We start from the raw sequence: 27,265 nt of genomic DNA, 5'->3' as shown, positions 1-27,265 counted from the left end.
AAAAGAAAGAAGAAAGGGGGAAAAGAAAGAAAGAAAGATAGATCTTTCCATCACTGGACCTGAGAGCTGGCTCAGCGGGTATAATTGCCTATAGCCAAGCCTGACAAGCCGAATTTCAGTCCATAGACCACCACAGTAGGAGAACCTAACCTTCCATGTTGTCTCAGACCTCACACATACCATGGTAGGTGCGTGCACTCACCGACATACCCAATAGTATAAAAACAGCCAAGACAGCCCTCACATTGCATGCACTTGTTGTCTGTTGAGATTTGGCACACTATGGTCTTATTTGGGAAATAAATGAAGTGGCAGTTGAGTGTCTGTGATTCTGCGTTGCTTGTCTGCTAATCAACTGTGGAATGAGCTCCCGGGGCTTCAGGAAAAGAGTCTGATTCACAGGCAGGTCCAGCAGAGGAGAGCAGAAGTAATGTAAAAATATGTACTCTGTTATTTGCCTTATTAGAGAACATAGCATTCTTGTTTCTTTCAAGGAACAAGAAGAAGTGACTAAATTAAGGCCTTCTAATTGAAGTCCCAGAAGCTAATAACTAATGTAGAGTTGGGAAGGACCATGGAGGAGAGAAAAAAGAAAGGCAAGAATGTAAAGAAATAGGAGTTTAGTAGAACTGTATGCTTATTATTAAGAGAAATATTTATGGACATGGGTCCATTATAGAGTAATTTTGATTAGTAAATTCTTCCTAGTTTATTTGAGGTATTAAATAAGACTATAATTTTGAGTGTTAGCATTTTATACACATATATTTGTATTAATGACTTTTCATTTGACCTTTTATATATTAATGTTAACTTTATAGTGTTAGCAGGATTGAGCATACCATGTTGACTTCCTGTCTGTGAAGTTGTGTGATCCAAAGATACTGCTGGTCAGCAGGATGATTTTTTATGATTTATCAGTGAGAGAAAATACTTTGGAATAGAAATAACAATTTCATCTGAACACTTTGATCTTGCAGAACTAATGAGGGAGATTTTTAGGCAGAGAAACCATTGAAGGATGCTAGTGAGGGAAGGTTACTTACAGGTGTAGAAAATGAAGTCGCCTGGCGTACTTCCTCTCCGACACTGGAGACAGTGCTGCTTAAGTACATCAATTTCAGGGTGTTAGAGGGTTAATTTTAAAAGATCTGGCTTTAAAATCATCCGAGTCTAATTTCATATTACTCAGATATAGTAAATACTGTTGTTTAAACTGTTATCACTGGAGTTTAGTTGTTGTTATTCAAACTTTTTAAAAGACTATTATTTTGTATTATGTGTGTGAGGGTGTATACACAAGATGTCTCTTCAAAATGAATATTGTGTTGCCTATTTTACATAGTAATTGTGACTATATTTTCTGTGTTATATTACCTAGCACAGTATCTACCTGGACCCTAGTTGGCGTCAATGAGAAGTAGCACCAAAAACGTAAAATGAATCCTGTGCCCTTTAGAACTCAACTGTACATAAAGCCTCTTGGATATATATTTGCTTCCATATTCTTTTTTTGGTTATAAGTCTAGTCTTTAAAGGGAATCATCTTTCCAGCACTACTTTAGTCTTTTCTTTTTTTTTTTTTTTTTTTTTTTTTTTTTGGTTTTTCGAGACAGGGTTTCTCTGTGTAGCCCTGGCTGTCCTGGAACTCACTTTGTAGACCAGGCTGGCCTTGAACTCAGAAATTCGCCCACCTCTGCCTCCCAAGTGCTGGGATTAAAGGCGTGCGCCACCACGCCGGAACTACTTTATTCTTATTGTCTTGTGTCTTTGTTCTTATTTTATACTAACATTTATGGATTATAGGTTTCTATTGGTGTTTATCATAAGTAGATATAGTTATAGAGAAGTAGGCAATACAGTCACAAACAGTTTTGATTAAAAAATGGTTAAAGAATATCTGTAATCCCAGTCCTGGGGTGGAGGAGGCAAGAGGATACCAAAGTTCAAGGTCATCCTTAGCTTTCTGGTGAGTTTGAGTCTAGCTTAGAATGCATAAGACTCTGTCTCGAGGGGGAAAAAAGAATTCAGAACAGAGTACATGTTCAGTATAAAACCACTTAGCACAAACATATTCTGTGTATACACCAAGGGTAAAGTAACTGCTGGTATTCGCTCTGTGACTGGCAGGTAGAATAGTTATACCCGAATTAAGTGCTAGTCTGCTATCTTCTTGATGATTTCCCAGAAAATGGAAAAATAAATATAAGAGGAAATGGGGATTTCAAAAGAAAATTCCCACTTCCACATATGGTGATTCTGCTTTCTTACATAAAAAAGTATATTTGCACACTGAAAGCTTTTTAAGCTGAAGTGATTGTTTGGCCTGAGTGAGACATCTTCATTCTTTTCATGAGATTTTCCACTCCTGAACAGTGACATAGATTTAGAGGATGACTGTCTTATACCATTGTTGCAGTTTGGAAGTAGAACGAGAAGTACTTTTAGAGAAAGATAGCTGGTCCATGGGAAAATTGAGCTTGTAATCTTATAACTAAAAGTAGGTACTAATCAGTATTTCAATGTGTTTATAGTGTCACACGATTAAAAGAACCAGAAGACACTTATTTGCTTCAGTTTCACACCTGTGCAAAGAAATCTTGGAGCTCTTCCATGGTGTCTCGTTCCTATACTTTTTTTAAAAAGTATGTTACCCATAGATGTCTTGCAACTCGTGATAGAATGACTGAGTAGTTTAGGCTTCCTGCTTTGTTTGCATCAGGTACTTACTAGGTGAAGGGGATGGACAGATTACTAAAATGTCATTCTTGTTCTAGAGATGTGTGCAGAAGAATGTGATATATTACGACACATGCTAAGACCGGGTTAGACAAAGCCCTTTAGGAATCTATGGGAGGGAGGGCCTGATTCAGTAGGCAATTAAGCAGCCCAACATAAGAGAGATTGCACTTAATCTGAGAGTTAGAAAGACAAGGAAGAGATACATAGGTTGAGGGTAGAGATTTCATTTCACATAGGAAAAGGTATGCCTTAAATATGGAGGTAGGAAGGTCTATAAATTGTTTATAGTTCCATGATACATTAATTAATAATTTTTGGGTTTTTTGAGACAGGGTTTTTCTGTATAGCCTGTCCTGGAACTCAGTCTGTAGCCCAAGCTGGACTTGAACTCAGAAATCTGCCTGCCTCTGCCTCCCAAGCGCTGGGATTAAAGGTGTGCGCCACCACCGCCCAGCCCCATGATACATTAAGCTCTAATGGTTTGTAAGATGGTAAGTTAGGAAGAGGACAGCGTATGAAGATATGTGTGTCCTCTATAAAGAAGACTTTGTCTTGTTACTGACGGAACATAAGTGCTTAACATTGTGAAGACTGGCCACAGTGGAGAAAATGCTTCAGGAGAGTGCTGGACTGGGGGAGACAGGCTTTGTGCTGCTTTAGAGTTGGTAGGGATCAGAATTCAGGCTGTGAGAATGAAGAGTGGGGTTGAGGAGGGAAACTGTGAAGTAGAGCTCAAGAGCACATATTCCTGGATTGATCCTGGTGGTCCTTACAGCAATCGCCAATAAAGAACAGAGCAAGGGAACAATGAAGTTTGCAAGTTGTTTGAGTTTTGTATAAGGGTTTTAACACTCCTTTGTAGGGGAAAAAAAGAGGTGATTTTTATTTACATGGAAGAAAACAGATTTTTGTATAAGTAGTATTTGAGCAGGTATTTGAATATGAAATGATAAAGGTAAGGGTTTCCAAATACAAGGTGTAGCGAATGCAGATATCTTGTGCATGGGAAGCCTGTTTGCTATCTTCCAGGAGCTGGAACACCTTAGGAACCTGAGTGAGGCAGTGGGAAAATAGGAAATGATGCCTAAGTATGTACATCCCTGTAGGGCTTTTAACTACAGTTAGACTTTAGATTTTACCCAAGACGAGGTAGGAAGCCAACAAGAATCTTCAGATAAAACTTAATTTGCTTTTCTTTACATCTTAGACCGTGGTTTATTCATTGGTGTGTGTGTGTGTGTGTGTGTGTGTATCTTTTTATAATGTGGATAGATTTAGATAGTCATCATAGTTAGACTGATGTCAGAGTAAAACTTTTTAGTCATCATTAAACTCTTGTCTTGTTCCTTCATAGTCTGTTTCCTTCAACCTTTACCCCTGACAAACACCAGTTTGTTCCCCATCAACACTAGTTTTATCACTAAGAGTTGCATAAATGGAACCATGCATTATGTTTCCTTTGAAATTAGCTTTTGATTTTGACTCTAGTACCCTTGATCCATGCAGATGGTTGTATGAATCAGTATTCATTCCTTGTTAGTACCAAAAAGCATAATATTGTTGGGGTGTACTATAATTTTTAAAAACATTAGTTTGCAGGACTTTGGGGTCTCCAGTTTGACATTATGAGAATAAAGCTGTGAGTGGTATGTTGGGTGTGCACGTGAGTGCACCCAGGTAGAAGTGGTGAGTCAGTTTGGCTCTCACGGAAGCAGAGGATTCCGAGGTTTCCTCTCTGTTCTCTGTGTTGCTGGACAGAAGTACCGTTTTTTACAAAAGACACCTTGCCTATTTCAACAGAAAAGACTAATGATTGGAAAGTTTTTTCGCTTCTTGAAAGTAGCCAGATTTTGTATAGTTACTTGAGTGAGCAGGTGACTATTATTCTCACTAACAATGAGATATGGTCATCAGGGCAGTGAAGTGTGCCAAATGGCGGATGTTAGTCACAACATGGCATAGAAAATCAATGTTCCTACTTGGCCTCGGAGATGTGGCATATATATGTGAATGGGATGAGGGCACTCAGATAGATATGTAAGGGCAAGTAAACTGGATACAAAGAATGTGAGGGGGGAAGCAGTCATTAAGGCTTTTAACATCGAGTTTGTGTATGAAATACAACACAACTCCCAGCCGAATTTTTATAGCCCCAGAATAGAGAATCCAAAATCCTTCAGATTAGCATATGACTAAACCATAGTACACTAACAAGAAATGAACTATTGGTACATATAGCAGTTTGTTGGATCAGGGAATTAGAAAAGGCATAGGATAGGTGATTCTTCTTTGACCACTGTCTGGTATAAGCTCTTTCTAAATCATGCTTCATTTTCTTTAGTTTCTAAAAGTAAAGATGGTTGCTTGTTAAAGATGGCTGGCTGGCTGGCTTTCCAGGGTTATTGTGCCGATTACATTGCACTTAGAACTGTACAAGAATCTGGTTTCTTTGTGTTTTCACCAGCACTTAGTATTGTCAATTTTCTCATCTCAGCCAGCCTAATAGGTAATATCTCATTGTAGCTTAATTTGTATTTCCCTAATACATGTAAATATGTTTTCATGTGCTTCTTTGCTGTTGATGTCTCCTCAGTGGTCTGGTGCCTAGATTCTATACATATTTTACATTCTTTTACTGAGTTTAAAGATTGCTTTACGCATCTAGATCAAGTTTCTTGTTTAGCGATTTGCAGAGTTTCTCCTAGCGTGTGACTTCTCTAGCCTCTTAACAGCATCTTTTACATAGAAGTTGGTTTGTTTGGTTTTTTTTATGAAGTCTAGCTATTATTTCTATTCATTTTATCTTCTATGGATTTTACCTTTTTTGTTAACTTTCAGAACTCATCTGTTCTCAAAGATTTTTTTTCCTATTATAAAAGTTTTGAATGTGATACAGAAATGTGCCATCTATTTTGATTTAATTTTTATATTAAGGTCTGATGTTTGGGTTGAATATTTGCCTTTAGAGTAAATTGAATTGCTTTTACAACTTTGACAAAAGTCACATGGCTATAATAGCAAGGGTTCATTTCTGGATTTTCTATTCTTTTCTTTTTTCTTTGGATCTGTCCTTCCCACTAGTATTACACTATTTTGATTGCTGTAACTACATGATAAATTATCAAGTTTCTCTAACTTCATTGTTTTTAATTGTTTTGGCTATTCTGTTTCTTTTTCATATTAAAAAGTACCACTGGGATTTTGGTGGGAATTACACTTGTAGGTCAGTTTTGAAGAAAATGTACATTCTTACTAACTCAGTCCATGAACATAGTCTCTTTCTCTGCTTACTTATTTATTTCCTTCCTCTACTTTTTGTAGTTTACAGCATACATATTATACACACTTTTGTAGATTTATACCTAGGCCTTACAAGCAGTTGTAAGTGGCTATTATGTTTTAAACTTTGCCTTTTAATTGTTCATTGTTAACATACACCAATATAGTTGATTTCTGAGGACACACATTGTATTCTGAGACTTTTGAAAAACTGTTTAGATAGGTTCTGTGAGTTTTCAGTATACTTGTGAGCCCAGTCCATTTTCATTCCTTTTCAGTTTGTGTGCCTTTTCTTTTCTTGTCTTACAGCTCTTGCTACCTATTTTCAGATCTCAGGATGTGTTCAGTTTTTGATCTCGAGAGATCTATTGGCTGAATGGTTTCTGTAGGTGCTGTTTATCAGTTCCCTTTCTAGTTCTAGTTGATTAAACTTTTTTATCACAGTCGGGTCCTGGACGATGTCACATACTTTTTATACATCATTAACTGATTGTATAGTCTTCTTTAAACAGGTAACTTCCTTTTTAAAACATTACTCTGCAGTGTGTGGAGTAGATTACGAAAATAGAACAAAGGTGTAAGCAAAGAAAATGATTGAAAAATCATTGAAAATTACTACAGTGATCCAGATGAGAGGCAGAGTGGCTGGAACCAGGGTAATAACAGTAAAGGGTGAGAAAAGGTCAGGGTGTGGATGTGTTGCAGGCCCTGTGTGGGCAGGAGCTGCTGATGAATCGTATGTGAGGCATGAACGGGGATTCAGGAGGGACTCCCAAGGGGTTTCCAGAGCAGTTGGAAGTGTGGAGCTGCTGTTGACTGAGTTGGGAAAGGAGGGAAATGGCAGGTTGAGACTGGGCTAGGCAGTCAGGAGCTTGCTTCTGAACATCAGCTCTCAAATGCCTTCTAATGAGAATTCATAGCATCAAGTGGGCCATTCATTCAATGTTTAAAGTGGAATTTAGGCGTGAGATTGAGGCTAGAGATAAGTGTGTCAGTTGAGGAAATATAGATTTGTCATGAATTGTAATTCCTTTCGGTTTAGTACATTTAGTGTGGTAGCAACGTAAAGGATTTTGTGACAGTGTGGATTAGTTCTGCTTGTCAACAAACATTGGCTATCTGATATTAAGAACACCAGGAATTGTATAGTTGGGAGATTATTTTGAGGATGGATTTTTAAAGATTACATTTGTTTTGAACTATACTTATTTGTTACATAAATGAGTGGTTCTAATATTAGTTATCCTAGTTCTTTACTGATAATTCAGAGCTTTGTCCAAGCCTTTATAAACTGAAGTGGTCTTGTGAGTATTGTGAAGAGCTTGACATGGTTAAGTCCTCAGATGGTGTCCTCTGACAGCATTTCTTGTCCACAAAGCCATCCAGAGAGACATAGCTGAGGAGGAGAGGCACAGCTCAGACTCAGCTGCTGAAGGAAAGCATGAGCCTTGGGGCCCACTCAGATTTGCTTTACACTTCACTAACTTCTGGAAATATTTTTACAACATCTCCTTTTTTCTGCTGTAACTGATCATTGGCTCTAATGGTACTTTCTTATTGGTGATTTATAGATGGCTAACATTGCTTTATTTGTAGGATTTACCAATTTGTTATAATTGTCTTAATTTTTCAATATTTTGTACTCAGTTGTTTTAAACATTTTCTTTTGGAAAAAGGAAAGCTCATTGGGTATATGCAAGGATGCAGCGGGCATGGCAGTAACAGCTGCCGTCCCAGGAGTCCTTTAACACTGTAATACAATGCTGTGGCACAGAGGCTAGTAGTAAATATTTGTGAATGAATGATGCACACAGCCTACCAAGGTTTAAAGTCAGTACACTTACTTGACTTTGAAAACAAATGTATTTAAGAATCCAGGTTACATTTGTGTATCTTTCTGAGTAGGAGGACCTTGAGACATTTAAATCTGTATCTCACTGCTGGAGAATGCACCATAACTTAACCTTCACCAGCCAAAGCTACTAAAGCTTGCATTTTGCTTTGTGCTGTCATTCTTCCCTAGTGCTGCTGGGTCTACAGATACATCCTCTTTGTGGTCCAGGATGGTGTTGAGTAGATTACACATTGCCTATGGTAGCCTGGGCTCATACAATACACAGTAGCATAGAAATGTCTTGGAAAATGTCCTTTCTAACTAGCCTTGCTGTTTGCAGGTGATGACAGAAATAGGTATAAGCTACATTTTTCTTTGTCAGATATTGTACTTATAAAACATTTACATATTCTTTTTCATTTTGAGTTGTATAAGACAAAAACACTGTGAACCTTTACTGTTCTATTGTACATTTAAATAGCAGGAAAGTAGGTAATTTTTAAATACTATTTGTGCATGCGTGCAAATGCATATGCAGGCCAAAGGAACACCTCCTGTAAGGAGCCTATTCACTATGGTTTTTGGGACAAGATCTCTCACTGGACTGAAGTTTACCAGTTCAACTAAGCTGGTTGGACATAAAACCCAAGGGATACACCTTCTCTGCCTCCTAAAGGCTGGGATTATACAGGTCACACACCTGGCTTTTTAAAAAATATCTGTACTAGGGATCAAACTCGGGTCCCTCCAAATGAGCTATCTACTAGCACTAAAGTATTATTTCCAGATGCGTAGTGTGTGTTATGTATGTATCCTTGTACACTCGTGTACAGATAAGTACAGTCAGTCTATGACAAGCTAATAGGATGTATATGATGCTCTCTGATATTGTTGACACCAATATAAGAATACTTAGTGCCCTGGTTTGAGCACCGGGAACAGGAGGAAGAGGCTATGTAATAACTCGTATTTATTTCAGTGATGTGGGTGAAGCAGAGTGTGCTTATCTGACCAAGTACCTGCTTCTCATGATTATTTGCAGCATTCAACGAGCAAACACATTATAAATCATTTGGCCCAGTTACCTGACACGTACTGTTATTAAAGCTTTACATTTTCTCTTTTCATTTGGCCTTCTTGGTACTTTTTTTTTCTTTTTTCTAAATAGCATCTTATTTTATAGCCTAAGCTGGCCTTGGGTATTACAAGTGTTGAAATACAGAGATGAACAGGTACAGTGAATTTGATGCCAGTTCATTTGTGATTTCATGTAGCTAATTGTCATAGCATTTCCATTGTTGTGAACAGACACCATGACCAAGGCAACTCTTATAAGGACAACATTTAATTGAGGCTGGCTTACAGGTTCAGAGGTTCAGTTCATTGTCAAGGCAGGAACATGGCAGCATCCAGGCAGGCATGGTGCAGAAGGAGCTGAGAGTTCAACATCTTCATCTGAATGCCCTAGGAGAAAACTGACTCCCCAAGGCAATTAGGATGAGGGTCTTAAAGCCCAGGAGGACAGTGACATGCTACTCCAACAAGACCACACCTCCTAATGGTGCCACACCCTAGGCCAAGCATATACAAACCATCACACTAACCTTCTTGGCTCTGTTTTATAAGTTCCCTTCTTACTTTTCCTCCTTTGCGTTCCCTATCTCAGCGCCAAGGACGTGTACCCAAAGTCAATACCAGTCAACTATAAAGATCCCTTGCTTCTCATAGGAACAATATGATAGGACCCAGTTTATATTTTGGACAGTTAATAGGCCTGTTGCTATTGTAAAACACAGCTTAGAAAAGCTATTGAGGGGCTGGAGAGATGGCTCAGCAGTTAAGAGCACCAGCTACTCTTCCAGAGGTCCTGAGTTCAATTCCCAGCAACCACATGGTGGCTCACAGCCATCTGTAATGGGATCCAATGCCCTCTTTTGGTATGTCTGAAGATGGCGGCAGTATACTCATACACTGAGTTCAATTCCCAGCAACCACATGGTGGCTCACAACCATCTGTAATGGGATCCAATGCCCTCTTTTGGTATGTCTGAAGATGGCGGCAGTATACTCATACACATAAATAAATATTTAAAAAAGAAGAAGAAAAGCTGTTGAGTAGGACAAAGTATCAGCTAAAAGGTTGTTGTTAATTGGTTATAAAGGTAACAGATAGCAGAACCAGAACATTACGGTAGTAATAGCGGGATGAATGCAAGAAAGCTTGGTGGTAGTGATCAGTGATACTTGAGTGTGTTAAGATAGGAAAGGTTCTTGGCTTCAGGGTCACACTGCTTGCAATGCATTATTGGGTAGGAGTCAGTGAGTTGAGTTTCGGTCTGTTGTTCTGTTAAAGCTGGTAGTGTGTGTGTGTTGTCGGGGTGCTGGTTTACTTGTTCCAGACCCACCTTTCTCTCCCTCCCTCACTGTCTTAATTCCATGGCTGTAATCTAAGAGCTTCCCTTTAGGAAAAAGTATGTTCTTTTTAGTCATAGCCACCAGCAGAGCTTATTATGTGTGGAGAACAGTCCCTTATTTCCTACCCTCATTCCTGTTCTCCGCTTGAGGTCTTCTCTGACCTGTGTGAAGAATACTTAGAGATATGCCAGTGCTGTGACTATCATCTCACCCCATCCCTAGACCATGGATAGATTGGGTTTTTTATATGTGAAATAAAGTAAGTTGTTAGAGCTAGTTACAGAAAACTGCAACCACATGCTGTGTTTACAATCCAAATAGTAATCAGTAAATAGGACATCATTCATCTCCTATCACTAGGTAAAATTACTTATGTAAAGTAATTAAAACCCTCAAATTTGTATTTATGAATTTTATATGTAGATTTAAAACTACATCATGTATGTTATATATATATCTATATTAATAAATGTATGTTTTAGTTCCAAGTCTATTTCTTTATATTGCATATGTTTCATGACGTTCTGAAATAGGGGACCGTATGCACATGTACCCACCTTGCATACTAAACCTCTTTGCAGAAGACAAAAGTGTGTGTTTTATAGCTTCAGAATGAGTCAAAATCCAGGTTCTAATCCAAGGCCTGCCACTAAGATATGTAAGAAACTTAGTCCATAGAGTCTAGGTGTGTGTTGTAGATACTTTGAAATGAAGTATTTTGTTCCTACTTTTAAGGTATTCCTTCCCTAATTTACTAACTTAATTAATAAATTCATGAAATTCCTTACTGCTCAGTAAATAAGTTCATGGATTCTTTTCTTTTTCTTTTTCTTTTTCTTTTTTTTTTTTTTGAGACAGGGTTTCTCTGAATAGCCCTGGCTGTCCTGGAACTCAGTTTGTAGACCAGGCTACCAGGCTGTCCTCAAACTCAGAAATCCACCTGCCACTGTCTCCCGAGTGCTGGGATTAAAGGCATGCGCCACCACGCCCGGCTTCATGGGTTTTTAATGAGCATCTAGGTTCTCATTGGGGTTTTAGATAATCCATTTTAGCTGCTGTCTTTACTGCTGTGAAGAGACACTGTGACCAAGGCATCTTTTATAAGGACAACATTTAATTGGGGCTGACTTACAGGTTCAGAGGTTCATTCCATTATCAACGCAGGAGCATGGCAGCATCCAGGCAGGCGTGGTGTAGGAGGAGCTGAGAGTTCTACATCTTCATCTGAAGGCTGCTAGAAGACTGGCTTCCTGGCTGCTAGGATCAGGGTCTTAAAGCCCATACCCACTGTGACACACTTCCTCCAACAAGGCCACACCTCTAAATAGGGCCACTCCCTAAGTCAAGCATATTCAACCCACATCAACTAGTGGAATTTTGGTTTTCCCAATGTATTTTCTGGTATTTGAAATTGCAAAACAAAAGTCTAATGGACTAAGAACATTTTAGTTATTTTGTACACCTTATGTGTCAATATTGCATATAGGCAATGTCCTATATTTAAGCACATAGTCCATGTCACCAAAAACATAGAACAGTACAAGAATGGTGATGACTCGTGGTGTTTATTAGTCCACAGGCGCATTAGTAGTTCTGAGTGTCGCCGTGAGGACTGAAGCAGGGGAGAAGAATTCAAGAAGAAGGTCAAACTAAGGTTGATTTTGAAGAAGTAGTTTTAGCATGTGTCAAAAGTGGAGAGATTGCATTCTAAGCAAGAACATTGCTCACTGAGGGAAGAAAGGTGGTTTGAATATGTTCAGAAAGCCAGAATGGATTTCTACAGATATAAGAACTGATGGGAAGTAAAAGTGGATCAGTTTTAAGAAAACAAGTAATAATAATAAATGCTGGCAAGGCTAGGAGCAGAAGGAAAGTCCCATGTACACTGCTGATGGGCGGGTGAGGTAGTCCAGCAACTGTGAGAATCAATGTGAACACCTCTCAAAGACCTAAACATAGATCTATCATGTCATGCACCCAAACCAGGCCTCCAAGTCAAGTCACAGAGGTACAGCAGAGGAATGGATAAAGAAAATGTGGTGTATGTACACAGATAGAATGCTTTCCACTTAGAAGAACAAAGTAGATGAAAGTGGATCAAGCCAGTCTCAGAAAGACAAATACCATATACATTCTCATTTTCAGTTGCTAGATGTGATAAAAATATGTAAAACCATGTATTTGTATATAACACTGATATAAAGCTATAGTGGGAGCAAAGGGGACTAATGGAGAGGGAAAAGGAAGAAGATAAAGACTGGAATGTGCTCAGTGTTGAGAATGCACTTGTCAAAAAATGCCCTTCTAAGAACAGGGCCATGGATGATGACTATACACAAGAATATTTTTTTTGAAACTTAAATATTTAAAGTAAGTAGATTTAGCAGTAGGTAAATAATGGCACAGGTGGTAGAATGCTTACTGAGCATGCCTAAGGCCCCAAGCTCAGCAAAACATAAGCCATGCGTGATGATGCACACCTGTAGTTATGCCACCGGGGAGGTGGAAGCAAGAGGGCCAACCACCCAGAGAGTTTGAGGCCAGCTTAGAGTATATGAGACTCTGCCTTTTTTCTTTTAAAGGTACATTTAATAGATTTTAATCTAAATTGCATGACCCTAAAGATACCTAAGGTTAGGATTTGAAGGAGAGGTGCACACGGAAGTGAAAGGGCTAGGGTTTTCACAGCAGAGCACAGCAGTGTCAGCAGTTCCTCTTTAAGGTAACTGTGCTGCTTCTCTACCTTGCTTCCCTCTAATTGTTTACCTTGGGCTTTTACAACCTTGTTTTCACTTATTGACCGCTCTCCTCCTCATCTCCGGTGTAATCACTGTTCTCAATTTCAGTCCATATTTGGATGTGTCACATTGAACCTGTCAAATTGCATTTTCAAAATAACATAATCATGGTTATCTTATGCATTCAAAACCAAAAGCTAGAGGGGGAATCTATAGCTTTGTTGACCTCTGATGTAGAGACCCAAACTGGAGAAGGCAAACTGGAATGGATTTTAGTGGGAGTGGCAAGCAGGAAAGGAGCCTGAATATTGTTTCTTATTTGTGTTGTTTCAGTTCTTACGCCGCTGCTGTAATTTCTTCTGTGCTCATTGGCTTCCCACTAGCTAGGCTAAAATGTAGAGGGCAGTTGGAATAAGTTGTTTTATGAATTAGTACTTGCTGAATCCCTTTCAGACTTAACTGGCAACTTCGGTGTATGCACGTGGCAGTGTGTTTAAGATGACTAAGACTTCTACATGTTCTTAGTTAAAGGGAGATCCTGAAAAGGGAGAGAGGGAGGGAGAAAAGGAAGTATGGAAGGGTCTGGACTCACAGGATGAAAGGTCTAACTTAAACACTCCCTACACAGAGTAACCAGACCTTGGAGATTTTAAACATTGATTTTTTTTTTTTTTTTTTTGAACTTCAAGCATCAGGTAACTATTTCACAACATAAGAGAGGAAAAGGTGAACTTTGAGGTTCTTTCTACAAAGCCAAACATACCATGGTAGTAAAATAGAATAAAAGACTACAGACCAGTCTCAGGAAAGTTAGTGGGAAAAAAATGCTTAATTAATTTATCAAGTGGTCTCCAGCATTATATCACTATAATAATATTGTAGATTAATTAGTGTTAGTTGAACTCTGGTGTGGAAAACCTAAAGGATATCAAAAAGTGGAAGAGGGGAATTTCAAGTTATTTTTAAAAAGAAGAATATAGCGATATTCCTGTGTTCACATCTCAGACCAGAAACCACCATTTTGGTACTAGAAAATGGTAAGATGCTAGAATTCCCATTTTAGTATTTAGGAAAATGCCAACTTCCTATTAAGAAGTCATAAATCAAAGCCTATTGGGATGTTGCCTATAACTGCATAGGAGGCTGAGGCAAAAGGAGACCTGGCTGCGTAATGAGACCTGCCTGCCATCCTCCCTACCCCCAACATCACTGTTAGATAACATTGTCCTGGAGGTGCTCCATAATACAGTTAGACCAAAAGTAAATACGTAAGTAAAGCCAAGTGTGATCGAGAGGGAGGAGACAAGTCTACTATTCTCTAATACTTTCTACATGGAAAACAGCCAAGAGAACAAGCTGAAATGTTACTGTGAGTAATGAGATTTCAATATGGGAGCGAGTTATAAAATTATATTGGTTTATCGACAGTGCTCTCCCTCCTTGGGAGTCTTTAAGTAGTGAAAGTTCTCCAAAAGAGTTAGTGACAGGGAATCTCTCAGGACTTTCTTTCCCCTCTGTGAGGAATATACAGATAAAATCCTATCTGAGTGACATACTTCCATGTCAAGTTTTTAAAACTATTTTGAAAGAAAGTTGTGATATGAATACATTTTAAGTAACTGTAAAGAAATGTTTTTCTTAAATTCCTTGTGGCTTGTGACACTTGCTTTATACTTGGTAAATGGCAGAGGAGTTGTAATCTGATCTAAGAGCCATATTTGGTAAATAATAATTTTGTGTGGAAACCACTATTCTATCAGTAAGAGGGAAATTATTACCCATATGTGGTAGAAGGCTATTTTCTTTAACTGTATAAAAATCAAGTTATATCATGGATTATTTACTTTCCTGGGTTTGTTGTTGTTGTTTTAAGTTCTGCATTCTAGAGCTAGGTTCTAACAAATCTATTGGCACACCTATTTTCTACTTTACTTGAAGGGGGGGGGGAATCTTGTTTTCTACCAACTATCTTTATATCCTTAATGTAAATTGTTCCATCATTGTTTATCTTCAGCTGTGAGAATTGAGCTGTCTCATCTATTCTTTGTTGTAGCTCTTCTGAAGCCAGTGTTGATAAATCACTCACATCTCTAAGAATGTGAGGCACTCTCATTACACCTAAAGCTTATTAAACATGGCTCTTGCTTTAGGATTTATGAAAATGAAAGCTTAAGTTCACCTCGATGTTCAGAGCAGAAATAAAGCAAACAGAAAAGAATGTGTTTCATTTTTTAGTGATGCAAAACAATGTATTGGAAACTTAATATGCAGCAGGCTTTGGGTGCTTCCTGTACACAGTGAAACTTAAGGCAGCCAGGTGGAATGACTAGCCAGTTGTCTGCCATTTGGTAGAACAGGAACTTTGGGCTCGGAAAATTTTTATTCAAGGCCATATTGAAGTGAGAGTTGAACCAAGGTCCCTGTCATCTAGGATTCTTTTCTCTATAACATACCATCACAAAACATGGAAAGCTTGTATTTGCCACCAGGAGCAGGAAAGTATTTTTTACTGTGTTTTTTCTAGGTTGGTTTGTACGAGAACTGCAAGGGGTTTATTTGTTCAACCTTTACCTGCATTCACTCACTCTTTCATCTTGGTCCATTACAGTCCTCATATTTGATAGAACAGATACTTCAGTTGACCTAGTGTGGGATTCACTTCTTAGAGGAACTCTAAAGGGGCCAGCCTACTGAGAATCAAGTGCAACGACATCATTCCTGGTCCCTAAAACTTAACTAGTACATTGACTACCACTTTTAATAGCCTACTGTTTGTCTAACCTCTAGCGTTACCAGCTTGTTTTTGTTTTTGTTTTAAAGATTTATTTATTTATTATATGTAAGTACACTGTAGCTGTCTTCAGACACTCCAGAAGAGGGCGCTAGATCTCGTTACGGATGGTTGTGAGCCACCATGTGGTTGCTGGGATTTGAACTCTGGACCTTTGGAAGAGCAGTCGGGTGCTCTTACCCACTGAGCCATCTCACCAGCCCTTGTTTTTGTTTTAATATGGGCCTAAGAAATATTTTTTACAAATGACTGTCTTGGTAACAGAAAAGCAGGTTTTAATTGGTTAAGAAACGCATCGTATGACCTGTTATCTGCCATCCCCTTTAAGCATTGGAACTTGAGCCAGTGCCTTTAATCCCAGCCTTCTTCCAGAGGCAGAGGCAGGCGGATATCTGAGTTCGAGGCCAGCCTAATTTACAGAGTTCCAGGACAGCCAGGGTTACATAGAGAAACCCTGTCTTAACAAAAGAAAGTTGGAACTTGAAATTCATTTCATTGCTTGAATATATCTAAAATATTTTCAAAGAGATAGGAGAGCAGTTAAAAGATAACAGGAAACATAATATTGAGAGGGAAGAGTAAATAACCTGAGATTATAAATTCTTATAATTCCAAGTTTATCAGTCACAATAGGTCTTGTAGCTTTTCTGTTACAGTTTGTACTGATTTCAGGCACAGGCTAGTGTTGGGAACCATTGGAGATTTCCTAAAGGCTCCTTCCTACTTCCCAGGATGGGGAATTGTGAGGCTTGGGGCAAGTGAAGACTGTCTACTGAAGTAAATCGATTTCCCTGGCTGCTGTGTCAAAGAAGCTTTTTCCTACTTGAATGTTCTTTTTGAGGCTGTAGGACTGCTGCTTTCAGACCTCACGTTGTCTGCTCCACAGTTCTTATTCTGCCTACCTCTAGGTTTACTGTAGTTTCTCTTCTACTTTCAAGGCTCCAGACCCAGTTCCTGGACCTGCTCTGGAAAAGAAGTATCCAGTAGAGATGAGCTCACTGCAGTTACTTAGTTAAACATTTGTAAACTGCAAATGAGCCATCCAAGGACAGCTACAGTTTGAGTTTTTCTATTTCCAGGTATGCAAAAGTTGGGGCACTCAAGCTTAGGCTGTGTGATCTATAACAACACACAGTTCACAACTTCTAGTTCCCTTGCTTTAACCTGAGTGGCATGGTCACCTCCCTAACATCTTGTAACACATGGTGAACATTAACTTGTAGCTTACCTTTTGCCTGATGAGTCTTTCTAGTTTAGTTTGTTTGCTAGTAGTAGCAAATTACTGCAGAAGCAGTTTAAGAGAAATGATGTGGAAGTGCTACAGAGTCAAGTCCTGCAAATGTGCAAAATAGTGCACTGGACTCCATTGAAAAGTAAGCATCAAACAACGGTCCCTCTCCAGAGTCCATGTGAGAGACAAGTAGTATTGGGGACTACATGAGTGTCCTTAACTGTTCTGTTTCTTCTGTGTTCACATGAAGTTAACACATTTTCCAGTCATTTGAAATGATGGGGTTTGTTGTTTATAGATAAAACAAAATTCTGTATTTACATGGTGTATTTACCTGAATTCAATTGTATTTCAGTTAACTTGCATGTATATGCAAATAAATATTACTTGATTGCTTAAAAGAAGCCATAACAAAATGTTTAATATACATGGACTCTGCATCTTGATATTTTCCATCAGTTTCTTATATTTAGTAATTTGGATGTCTTACTACACTAAGAAAAAGACTCATAATTTTCCTTAATATAGCAATGCAATAGTTTATCTCCTTGAAGGTGATTGTTGTTTGGTGTGAACGGGAGGGGCATTGAGATGGCTCTGTCACCAAATAGTACAAGACCACCACATGTGAATAAATTAATATTCAACTTTATTATCATTTTCATATGTCAGGTTAATTCATTACTTATAAATGCTTATGGTTATGCTCTAAGACTAGAACATGAGTTTTTCTAACATTCTGGTTTTCATTTCTCTTGTTACCTATAAATAAGGATTTATTAACATGCTTAGTCCCTGTTTTCTTTTAGAAATATTTATGTTCAGGATATCTTATCTGAAAAATTAAGTGAAAGAAGGCAGTGGAAAGTAAATTTGTTTCCATAGAAAAATGCTAACGTGTTGGAAAAATAATAAGATATGAAGTGGAAAATATGCACAAGGTAGTCAATTATATAATATGTTTGTCTCAGATTTATTGCACTTTCCTTAATCCATAGAAAATGGCAGCACCCACCACAAAACCACAAAACGTCAATTGCAACCGTGGCTGACCTGCACATTCCTTCAAGAACTTGTACAGGGGAGGCAGAATCAGTGTCAGCATTCATGTCCTTAAGGCACTGTACTACGTGAAGGAATTGGGATGGGTTTTTATTTGCTTGGTTGGTTTTGGTTTTTCAAGATAGAGTTTCTCAATGTAACCCTCAGACTGTTCCTGGGAAACTTGCTTTGTAGACCAGGCTAGCCTCAAACTGAGATCTATCTACCTTCCTCTGCCTCCCAAGCAATGGGACCATAGGAAGGTTTCCTTTTAAAAAGGGAGGGCATAAATCACACTATGACTATTAATGTATATGGCTTTTCTTTAAAAAGTTAAATGTTCTCAGCCTGCGAAGTTGTCTGGTTTTATAGAATACTTATTCACTTGCTCACTCAAGTTATTAAATGTATTAGGTTAGACCATAATAGCTAAGGTAAAGTAATTTAGCATTTGAATAGCTGGTTTGCTATATTATTGTCTTGGCAGTTAATTTGATTTTGCAGTGTGATTCCATATTATAAATTCTATGACAGAGTCAGTGCTGAAGATTGTTTATAATCTTCATTAAGACAGGTCTCTCTAGATAGCCCTGGTTGTCCTAGAGCACTACATAAACCAGGCTGCCCTCAAACTCACTTCATCTGTCTCTGCCTCCCAAGGGCTAAGATTAACAGCATTCACTACCAGGTCTAGCAATTCTTATTTTTATTTTAAATGGTAATAGTACTTAAATTTCAAATTTTTTGTTGAATGGCTATAATTTTTATTTCTATCATAGAAAAATAATATTGACAGATATGTTTAGATTATCTTGTTAAAATTGTAACATCACACTTCAAGAAATAGAATTCCAGTAATTTATTAGAAAAATTGTGTTGATGGCTTGTGTATGGTGGCACTCCACTTTAGTCCTAGGTCTCTAGAGGCAGAGGCAGATGGAATGAGTTGATGGTCTATACAAAGAATTCCAGGCCAGCTAGGGTGACATAGTAGCACCCTGTCTGAATAAGAGGAGGAAAAAAAAACTGACTTTTTTAGGCTGATGACATATGACATTTATAAATTCTTTAAAAATAAATCACATATCAAGTATTACTTACCTGGCCTATAATATGATATATACTACAGCAACAGGGGAACGTGTATGCTTAGATAATTTGATTCTCCTTTTAGGTTTCAGTTGGAAATCTTCATTTAGGTCAGAAGACTCTATAACTTACTGGAACTTTAAAAGATGGTAGATAACATCATCCAACTATTCCGACTGCACAGCAGTTTTTTTTATGGGAAAGACATTATTTCAAAATAACTCATTGATAATGTCAGCCAATCCACAAAAGCAACGTGAGTTAGAGTTAGCATTAAGACATACTGGTAGGGAGAGAGAAAAACTGCCTGCCTTTCCATTGAACCCTGGAGAGGCTACTGTTCTAACATCTGACGGTCAGAGGGGTGTTGATATGTATCTAGTTCTGTTAAAATTTGATGTATATGTTCCTAAAAATTACTAAAAGTATTCTTCCCTAAAACAGTGCAGAGCTGATAGGGAAAATAAAAAAGAGATACAGCTTTTAAAAATTTGAGTTGTAAACATTTTTAAAGCTAAGAACCTTTTACAAATATAATCCAGTTTTAGTCATGTTTAAAAGTCAAGAAATGACCAGGTGATGATGACTGGAAGACAGAAGCAGGTAAATCTCTGAGATTAAGGCCAGCCTGGTCTACAGAGTGAGTTCTAGGATAGCCAGGACTATACAGAGAAACCCTATCTCAAAAAAAAAAAAAAAAAAAACTGAAACAAAAGTAATAATGTATAAATACTGTAACAAATATTGTACTTTACCTCAAACAAAACCTAACATTTGCCTGTGAGAATGAGCTTTATGAATTAATGAACAAAAAGTTCTGAAACCGAAGAAAAGTGTAACACAGTGTGGCTAGTGCACAGTGTGGCTAGTGCAGGGCCTAGAGGGGCCCGATCCTCTTCAGCTGGTGTCACAGGTGGTTAGAGCTATCTCAGCATGGGTACTTGGAACTGAGTCTGGGCACTCTGAATTAGCAGTGTGAATTCTTAACTACCAGCCATCTCTGTATCCCTACCATATAGTTTTTAAGTACTTAGTGTACAGCAGTGAACAAGATAGACTCACCACTTTGAAATAGTGAAACTGATGTTTTTGTGTCAAGATTTTTGTTAGCAGTCAGGGGTTGGTCCTGAGCAGTGCGATTGCATTGTTGGTAATAGTCTGACAGCGCACGACCACTACAGTTTTCTAGCCTCTTGAGTACTCTACTGTACTCTCCCAGCTCAGCACTTCACACTCTACAGAAAGTCACCCCAGAGTCAATTCTAGAATATACTTAAGTGGACTCCTTGCCTTCTTGTCCATAAACTGAGGGAGGATCCTTGTGTGTTTGAGAAGTGAAAGTTGTATTTCTTTCTATTATTGTTTGATATTCAGCAGGTACATTTTTTTCTTTGTTAAAATAATTAATTTTTTTACAAGTAAATTCACATTGTATAAGGGTGAAACAGTAACCCTGAACTTGGGAGTTTGAGGCAGATAGACTGAGTTCAAAGACAGCCTGGGATCTTGTCTCAAAATGGTATGTGTACAGTAATAATATTAAAATTGTACTTAAGTATATCTCTGGGCCGCTAATAAAACCTACTGTACCGGTGAGGTTTCTTCTGTCAACGACTGCACGCCCTTCTATGTCCTCCTAGTGTGCTTTCCCCAGGGTCCCCTTTTTCCTCTGCCCATACTTCCCCTCATTTCCAGAGCCGACCTACTGTATGACCGTGCTTCATCCCTCACATTCACATAGCTGTACTTTGAGTTTCCAGCTCCCTCAGTGAAGGTCCCTTTGTATACACAGCTTCTACAACTTCTCGAGTGCTTGGCCACAGGCTTACATATTGATAAGATCTGCATTTAGCTGTCTCAGTTTTTCTAACGTACATCAATCATTTGTTCTATGAAAACTGAAAAGGAACAACTCAAAGATTAAATCAACTTCAAAATTCTGCAGCAAGGGTAGCATGAAGCTCTGATTACTAAAATGTGGTTCCTTCCTATCTTGTGAGAACCCACACTATTCAAGATAAATAATCATTATTGCTACCTATTTATACTTTTTTCCCCTAAGCTAGTCAGGCTTAATAATATATTTAACTTACACTGTGTGGTCTTGTAAACTTCTGAGTTGTTTGTCTGTTTTAGGAAAATAAAATGATAGTTTTACTGTTTTACTGATACTTGATTTTTTTTTTGCTGTCATTGTCATCTTAACATGAAATATTCATTGGATTCTCATGACAGTTGAATACTTTGTCATTGTTTTATATAGGAGGATAACTAAAGTATTGAAATTCAATGATTTGCCGAAGAGGACATTTCTAGAATCCTCAGAGTTTTACTTAGCAACTACTGTGTGTTCTATTCTATATACATTAGTTACTTCATTTAGTTTGTGATAATATAGTGTTGGTTACTTCCATTTTTAACTATTAACATGTTTTTTTCCTCTTTGTTTCTTTACCCTTTTTAACAACAAAAACCCTTTAGAAACTCCCAGGGCTAAAGCTGAATATTGTTTCCTTTACTCTTAGGGAACTCTACTTTGTAGGAAAGTTTGTTCTTTTCATCTACCATGGTTACCTTCTTTTTTATTGCTTTAATAGAAAGAAAATTCTTGTCATGTTTATGTGTATTTCTTAAGAATTTCATAGAAGGAACCCTATCAGTTCCTTTTATTTAAGGATTTTAGGCTTTGGGGGAGCTCAGGTGGGTGGCTCGGTCTGAGTTCAGTACTAGAACACATAGATATAAAATGTAGGCTTGGTGGTGTGTACTTAAAACCCCAGTGGTGGGGGAGCAGACAGCTGGACTCCTGGGTTCCTGGTCTACCATTCTAGCCTTTCCATAAGCTCCCAGCCAACGAAGGGCTGTATTTTAATTTCTGTGTCTGTATGGCAGCATTTCCCTCCAGCATCTCCACATAAGATAGATACCAGTATGTGGTGGTGTTCCAGTGAAGTCTGGAAAATTCTGTCTTGCTCATCTTCTCTGCTACTACACATTAAAGTAGTAAAGAGACCCTCAAACAACATTCCTTGAATATATTCTACCAAAATCTTACTTTCCTGCACAACAGTAATATTGCTGAAATACACTTAAGCAGTAAATGACAAACAAGTGACACCAAGTTTTCTTTGGTTTGGCATGGCTTGGTGTGGCTAGGTTTGGTTTGGTTTGGTTTCCGAGGCAGTGTTTGCATAGCCCTGGCCGTCCTGGAGCTCACTCTGTATGTAGATCAGGCTGGCCTCAAACTCCGCCCGTCACCGGAGTGCTGGGATTGAAGGTGTACACCAACATGCCTGCCTGACTCAAATAGATTATTTCTTAACATTGGAATTACTGAATTTGTTCTTGTTCCTCCTTAACTTGGGCATAGTACCCCTCTGTGTCTTAAGAATTCTGTATGCATATTTCCTGCTAACCAGAGGTCATGGTTCCTCCACTTTGCAGCACTGCTCTTCACTGTGTATTTTAGAAAAAAACTAAGACAGGAGGATTGCCCCACATTCAAAACTACCTTGGGCTAGACCGTGAACTCGGTCTATAAGTATGCTGTTTCGCTGGCCATAGGTGTCATTTCTCAGGTTGTGTTTAAGATTTCTTTCCCTGGTTTGTAGCAGACAATATTGGGCCTTTTGTATGTTTTCCTTAAATCTGTAAATTTGCAACATTTACTAACTTGAGAAAAATGTAATCACACTTCCATAAGGTTTGTCTGTCTGTTTCTATCCACTTACTTACATGTGTCCTGGCTTCCGGTCTCTAATTACAAGGACATTAAAAGCTTTGGGTACTGCCTGCTGCACCCAAAGGGTCTGGAAGCCCCGTCCACTTACAGCTCTCTCTGTCCATCCTCCAGACTGCGTTATTTTCTTCTCTTCTGCTGTAGATAAGCATGTCCAGTGGAGTTCTGTTTCACATATGTTAGTTCTTAAATAGATCTTACATACAAATTTCATATATGTGAATACAAAAAAAATATTCTACTTATTTCCTGAGAAGTCCAAGTATATTCACCCTTGCGTTCATGAGCTACTTTCAAGTCCATATTGCTAAATCCAGTAGCTAAGTCATTTTGGGCCTGTTCTTCATTGGTTGTCTTTTTCTTAAGTATGGATTAGTTTTTCTTGTTTGATTTTAGTCATTTAGAATATAATTAAGGACAAGGATGGCATGTAGAAAGTCTGGATTCTTTTATGTTTCCCCAGTGGATAGTGACTCTTGGTTTGTTTTAGGGGACAGTTAACTATGCTGAACCTAAACTATAAACCCCGGAATCTATCTCAGATTGGATATTCTAACCTGAACCTGGCTGTTCCAAAGTGTCTCTCTCATATATGGAGTTCAGAGAGCAAACCTAGTGTAGAGAGAGTACACAAGATTAGCCTTCCAATTCAAGTCCCTCTTTCTCCATGATCTGCTCTGACCTCTCAGAAAGTAGGCAGAAAGTGTAGTTGGGCAATGTGAATGTTTCTCATTTGTGTCCTCAGTGTGTAGGAAAGCAAGCCAATGGTAACATGCTGTGTATGCTTTAATGATGGAAGAGATTAGAATTCGTTTTCAGTCTTCATCTTTAGTTAGTGAAGGTGTTTCTCATTTAGGTGTTTATTTTCCCATTCCTAATATTGCATGTAAATTATTTTTCTGAGTTTAAGTCATTTGAAATGTGCTTTAGAAACTGTAATGGAAAAGAAACTTTACAGTAACACTTTCATTTAATGATGTTGCATCTTTTATGAACCTAGATTTGGTCTAGTCTTGGGGGTACAGTAGTTAATCTTAGAGGTCTTGATCCTCTAGAGGTCACTTATAAATGTCACACAGGGAAAAATAGTATGTGGATGTGTTTTTGGTTTGGTTTGGTTTGGTTTTTTGGTTTGTTTGTTTGTTTTGTTTTCGAGACAGGGTTTCTCTGTGTAGCCCTGGCTGTCCTGGAACTTACTCTGTAGACCAGGCTGGCCTTGAACTCAGAAATCCGCCTGCCTCTGCCTCCCAAGCGGTAGGATTAAAGGCGTGCACCACCACGCCCGGCTTGTTTTTTTTAACAAAGGAAAAATGGTTGGGGAACCTGTTTTTCAGTGGGAGGCACTTGCTAGTGTAAGGAAGTAGACAGAGCCTTCAAGGATCTGAGGGGGTTCAGTTCCAAAGCCTCCGACGCCATTAGCAACAGTGGGAGCAGGAATGCGGTAGTTCACAAGAGGCTGCATGGTGTGCAGTTTAAAGCCACAGCGGTGAGAGAGGGGCTACTCTGCTGTACTGTTCACAAAGATAGCTTATGGGGAAAGACTGAGGATGTGGGAGGTAGGGAAACTGACACAAAGAACAGAGGTAGAGGGGGACCATTAGGAGACTTGCAGTAATAGCTAAGATGGAGTAAGGTGGCCAGAAAAAAGCAGTAGGGGTGAGAAAGAATCATCAGATACAAAATACTTTTGCAACTAAACACAATAAGACTTGGTGGTAGATGAACATGGAAGAAGAGAATGACCTATGTGAACAGGAGACTGTCCATGTGAGTGATAATGGAGAGCTGAAGTAGAAAAGACTTAGTTATTTTGTGTAGAGGAGTTGATTGTAAAGCAACATATAGATAGCAGCATTAAGTTTTAGATAAAACACATGTGGTCTTTTAGAGCCACATTCTTAAAGGTTTTAGGTAAAACAAGGAAGGTTTGTACCTAAGGCTCTCCCGTGTACTCATTAAGAAAGGTTAGGGGATCCTGATTCTCCCTTAAAGAATGAGGGAAGACGAGAGAGCATCCCAGCAGTTTCCTAATTAGATGCATCTTCTGCCATTGTAGAACATGCAAATATAGAGGAATTCGATCATTTCAAAATTGTCTATTAGAAACAAAAGTATGTATAGCTATATGAAAATCATTAAACCTAAGTAACACGTTTATACTTTATAGTTAGGAGCTGTGATTATAAATCCATAGCAACATTCATTCTAAAATCAGTTCTCAATAATTCTTCTTTCTTTCACAGAAAATGCTTGGCCAGAAGAGATGAGTACTAATTCCACTCAGGCCTAGAATTGCCTATTGAGATAGACCTGAGCAGGCGACATACGAATGGCCCAAGGAAGCCACCAAATTGATTTTCAGGTTTTACATGACCTGCGACAAAAATTCCCAGAAGTGCCTGAAGTTGTTGTATCCAGGTGCATGTTACAGGTTAGTATTCAATGATTTTTGGATTTATTGATACAATACTATTTATAATATTAACCTGGTGTTTTTTTAGATATTGGAGAAAAACTCTGTTAGCATTACTGTACTGTAATGAAAAATGATCTTTGGTGTCTCATAGTAACATGGCCTCTGGCAAATACGGTTCTCAGTGCCTGCCTGTAATACAGGCCTTGTCTGCCCTATAGACAAGAGTTCTGCTCTCTATAGTCTTGTTCCCTTTTCCTCATCCTCTCGTCAGACTTGTGAAATCCCAGATCTTTGTATGAAAATGGGGGGAAAAATAATTGAGTCAGAAAGCTTGTTCTTCTATTAATTGGTACATTTGTCAAAACAGTGTTTGCTTGTCAGTCTATTATCTCTGACATGAGGGATTTGTATGAACAGTGCATAACTTCCCAATTATGAAGAAAAATGTTTTTTATATTTCTAAGTTTACTTTATAAATTTTCCAATTAATCTCTCCAATTTCTACATTTTCTTAGTATACAAAATTCTAGAAATCCATAATTCTTAGTATTTAGTGATAGTTGCAGCTGGCCATTCATTTAACCTGGAAATCTTCCCCCAAAAGGCATTTTGAAGATCCTTCGAAATTTGAAAGATTATTTTTAAAATTTGATAATGTATGAAATTTTTATCCTATTTTATAGTGACTACATATATGTCACTCATACCCTTATCGTCATTTATCTGTATTTTGAGTTGTTCTGTATGTTTTCAGCCTTAACCTAGTTTGAGTCCCACCAATCATCTTCCTAAGTGAATCCTTTCTAAATGAAGATATTATTGTTTCTTGGCAGTGTAAATACGGGTTACTATATATTTGCCATTTGAATTTTTTTTCCATGTTCTTCAAGATGAATTTCGGGTGTCTTGACTATAATACTGTAGTACACTAGTCTGGGGTCTGGGATCCCAGCTTACTCTATAGCTTCATGTCATGCTCTACAGCATAGTTATCCTCAGGAACATGAAAGTGTCCACGCGTACCTGCTTCCTTTATACAGTGGGTAGACTGTGTTCTAGAATAAGCAGACTGGAGTTCAGGTTTAGATGGTTACCAGCAGTAACATCTATGAGCCTCATTTTTACTTCATTTCTTTACTGTTCGAGGAGAATAAAAATCTTCACAGAACAGTATATATAATCCAGGTAAATTAACTGCTAGAATACATGACTCACAGTTCTAAAAAGAGTAACAGTAATGGAAGTTCCCCGTTTTAAATATTTGGTAAATGAGTCAGTAGTTAGTTGACAGTTATCAATGTAGAATGTAATGGAAAAAAGAAAGAGAAAAGGGAAGTGTCTTAGGTGGGTTTCTATTGCTGGGGAGCAACTAGGGGAAGAAAGGGTTTAATTGCATCTTACACTCTCAGATTAGTCTATCACTGAGGGAGCCCAAGGGAGAACTCTAGGCAGGAGCTGAAGCAGTGCCATGAAGGAGTGTTGCTAACTGGCTTGTTCAGTTTGCTTGCTTAAGCAACTGTAACTTACCTGCCCCGGGCTGGTGCCCTCCAACAGCAGTCCTTAATCAAGAAAATATCCCATCGACTTGCCTGCAGGCCAGGCTGGTGGATTCAGTTCCTTGGCTGAGATCTCCACTCCCAGATTTGTCTAGGTTTGTGTCAAGTACACAGAGACCAACCAGCATAAAAGGAATAAAGTGGGAGTCAGCGTTTTAAGAAGGTGGGAAAAGAGCCAGAAACAGGGAAGAGGGGTAAGGCAAGCCGCCTCTCAAAGCCCAAGTGTCACTTCTTTAGTTAGATAGGAGGTAGAAATGTGTAGGAAAATAAAGCTATACTAAGGGTGTTTAGGGAGTCATTGAAAAACTAATAGAAAAATAATATAATTTCTTTAACAAATTTCACAGATTTGATATTGAAAGAACTACCTAGAACACTTACAGTTCAATGATTT

General features: G+C 38.3%; 1 protein-coding gene across 2 annotated transcripts in view; it reads left to right on the top strand.

Annotated features, from left to right (window-relative positions):
* Tab2 (TGF-beta activated kinase 1 (MAP3K7) binding protein 2) overlaps positions 1-27,265 on the top strand; it is a 51,902-nt gene that overhangs the window by 6,113 nt on the left and 18,524 nt on the right. Inside the window, exons 1-2 of one of the 2 annotated variants that reach the window (XM_021174740.3) lie at positions 16,740-16,878; positions 25,143-25,330. In XM_021174740.3, the coding sequence (XP_021030399.2) occupies positions 25,229-25,330 (102 nt within the window). In that variant the 5' untranslated portion in view covers positions 16,740-16,878; positions 25,143-25,228. Of the gene's footprint in view, positions 1-16,739; positions 16,879-25,142; positions 25,331-27,265 lie in introns of those variants that run through there. The other variant, XM_029482453.2, reaches the window with a different exon arrangement.

Source organism: Mus caroli, unplaced genomic scaffold (assembly GCF_978045245.1).
Source record: "Mus caroli unplaced genomic scaffold, Mus_caroli_1 scaffold_9, whole genome shotgun sequence".
NCBI lineage: Eukaryota > Metazoa > Chordata > Mammalia > Rodentia > Muridae > Mus > Mus caroli.
Note: the sequence above shows the minus strand (reverse complement) of the source record. Positions and strands in the feature narration are given on the sequence as shown.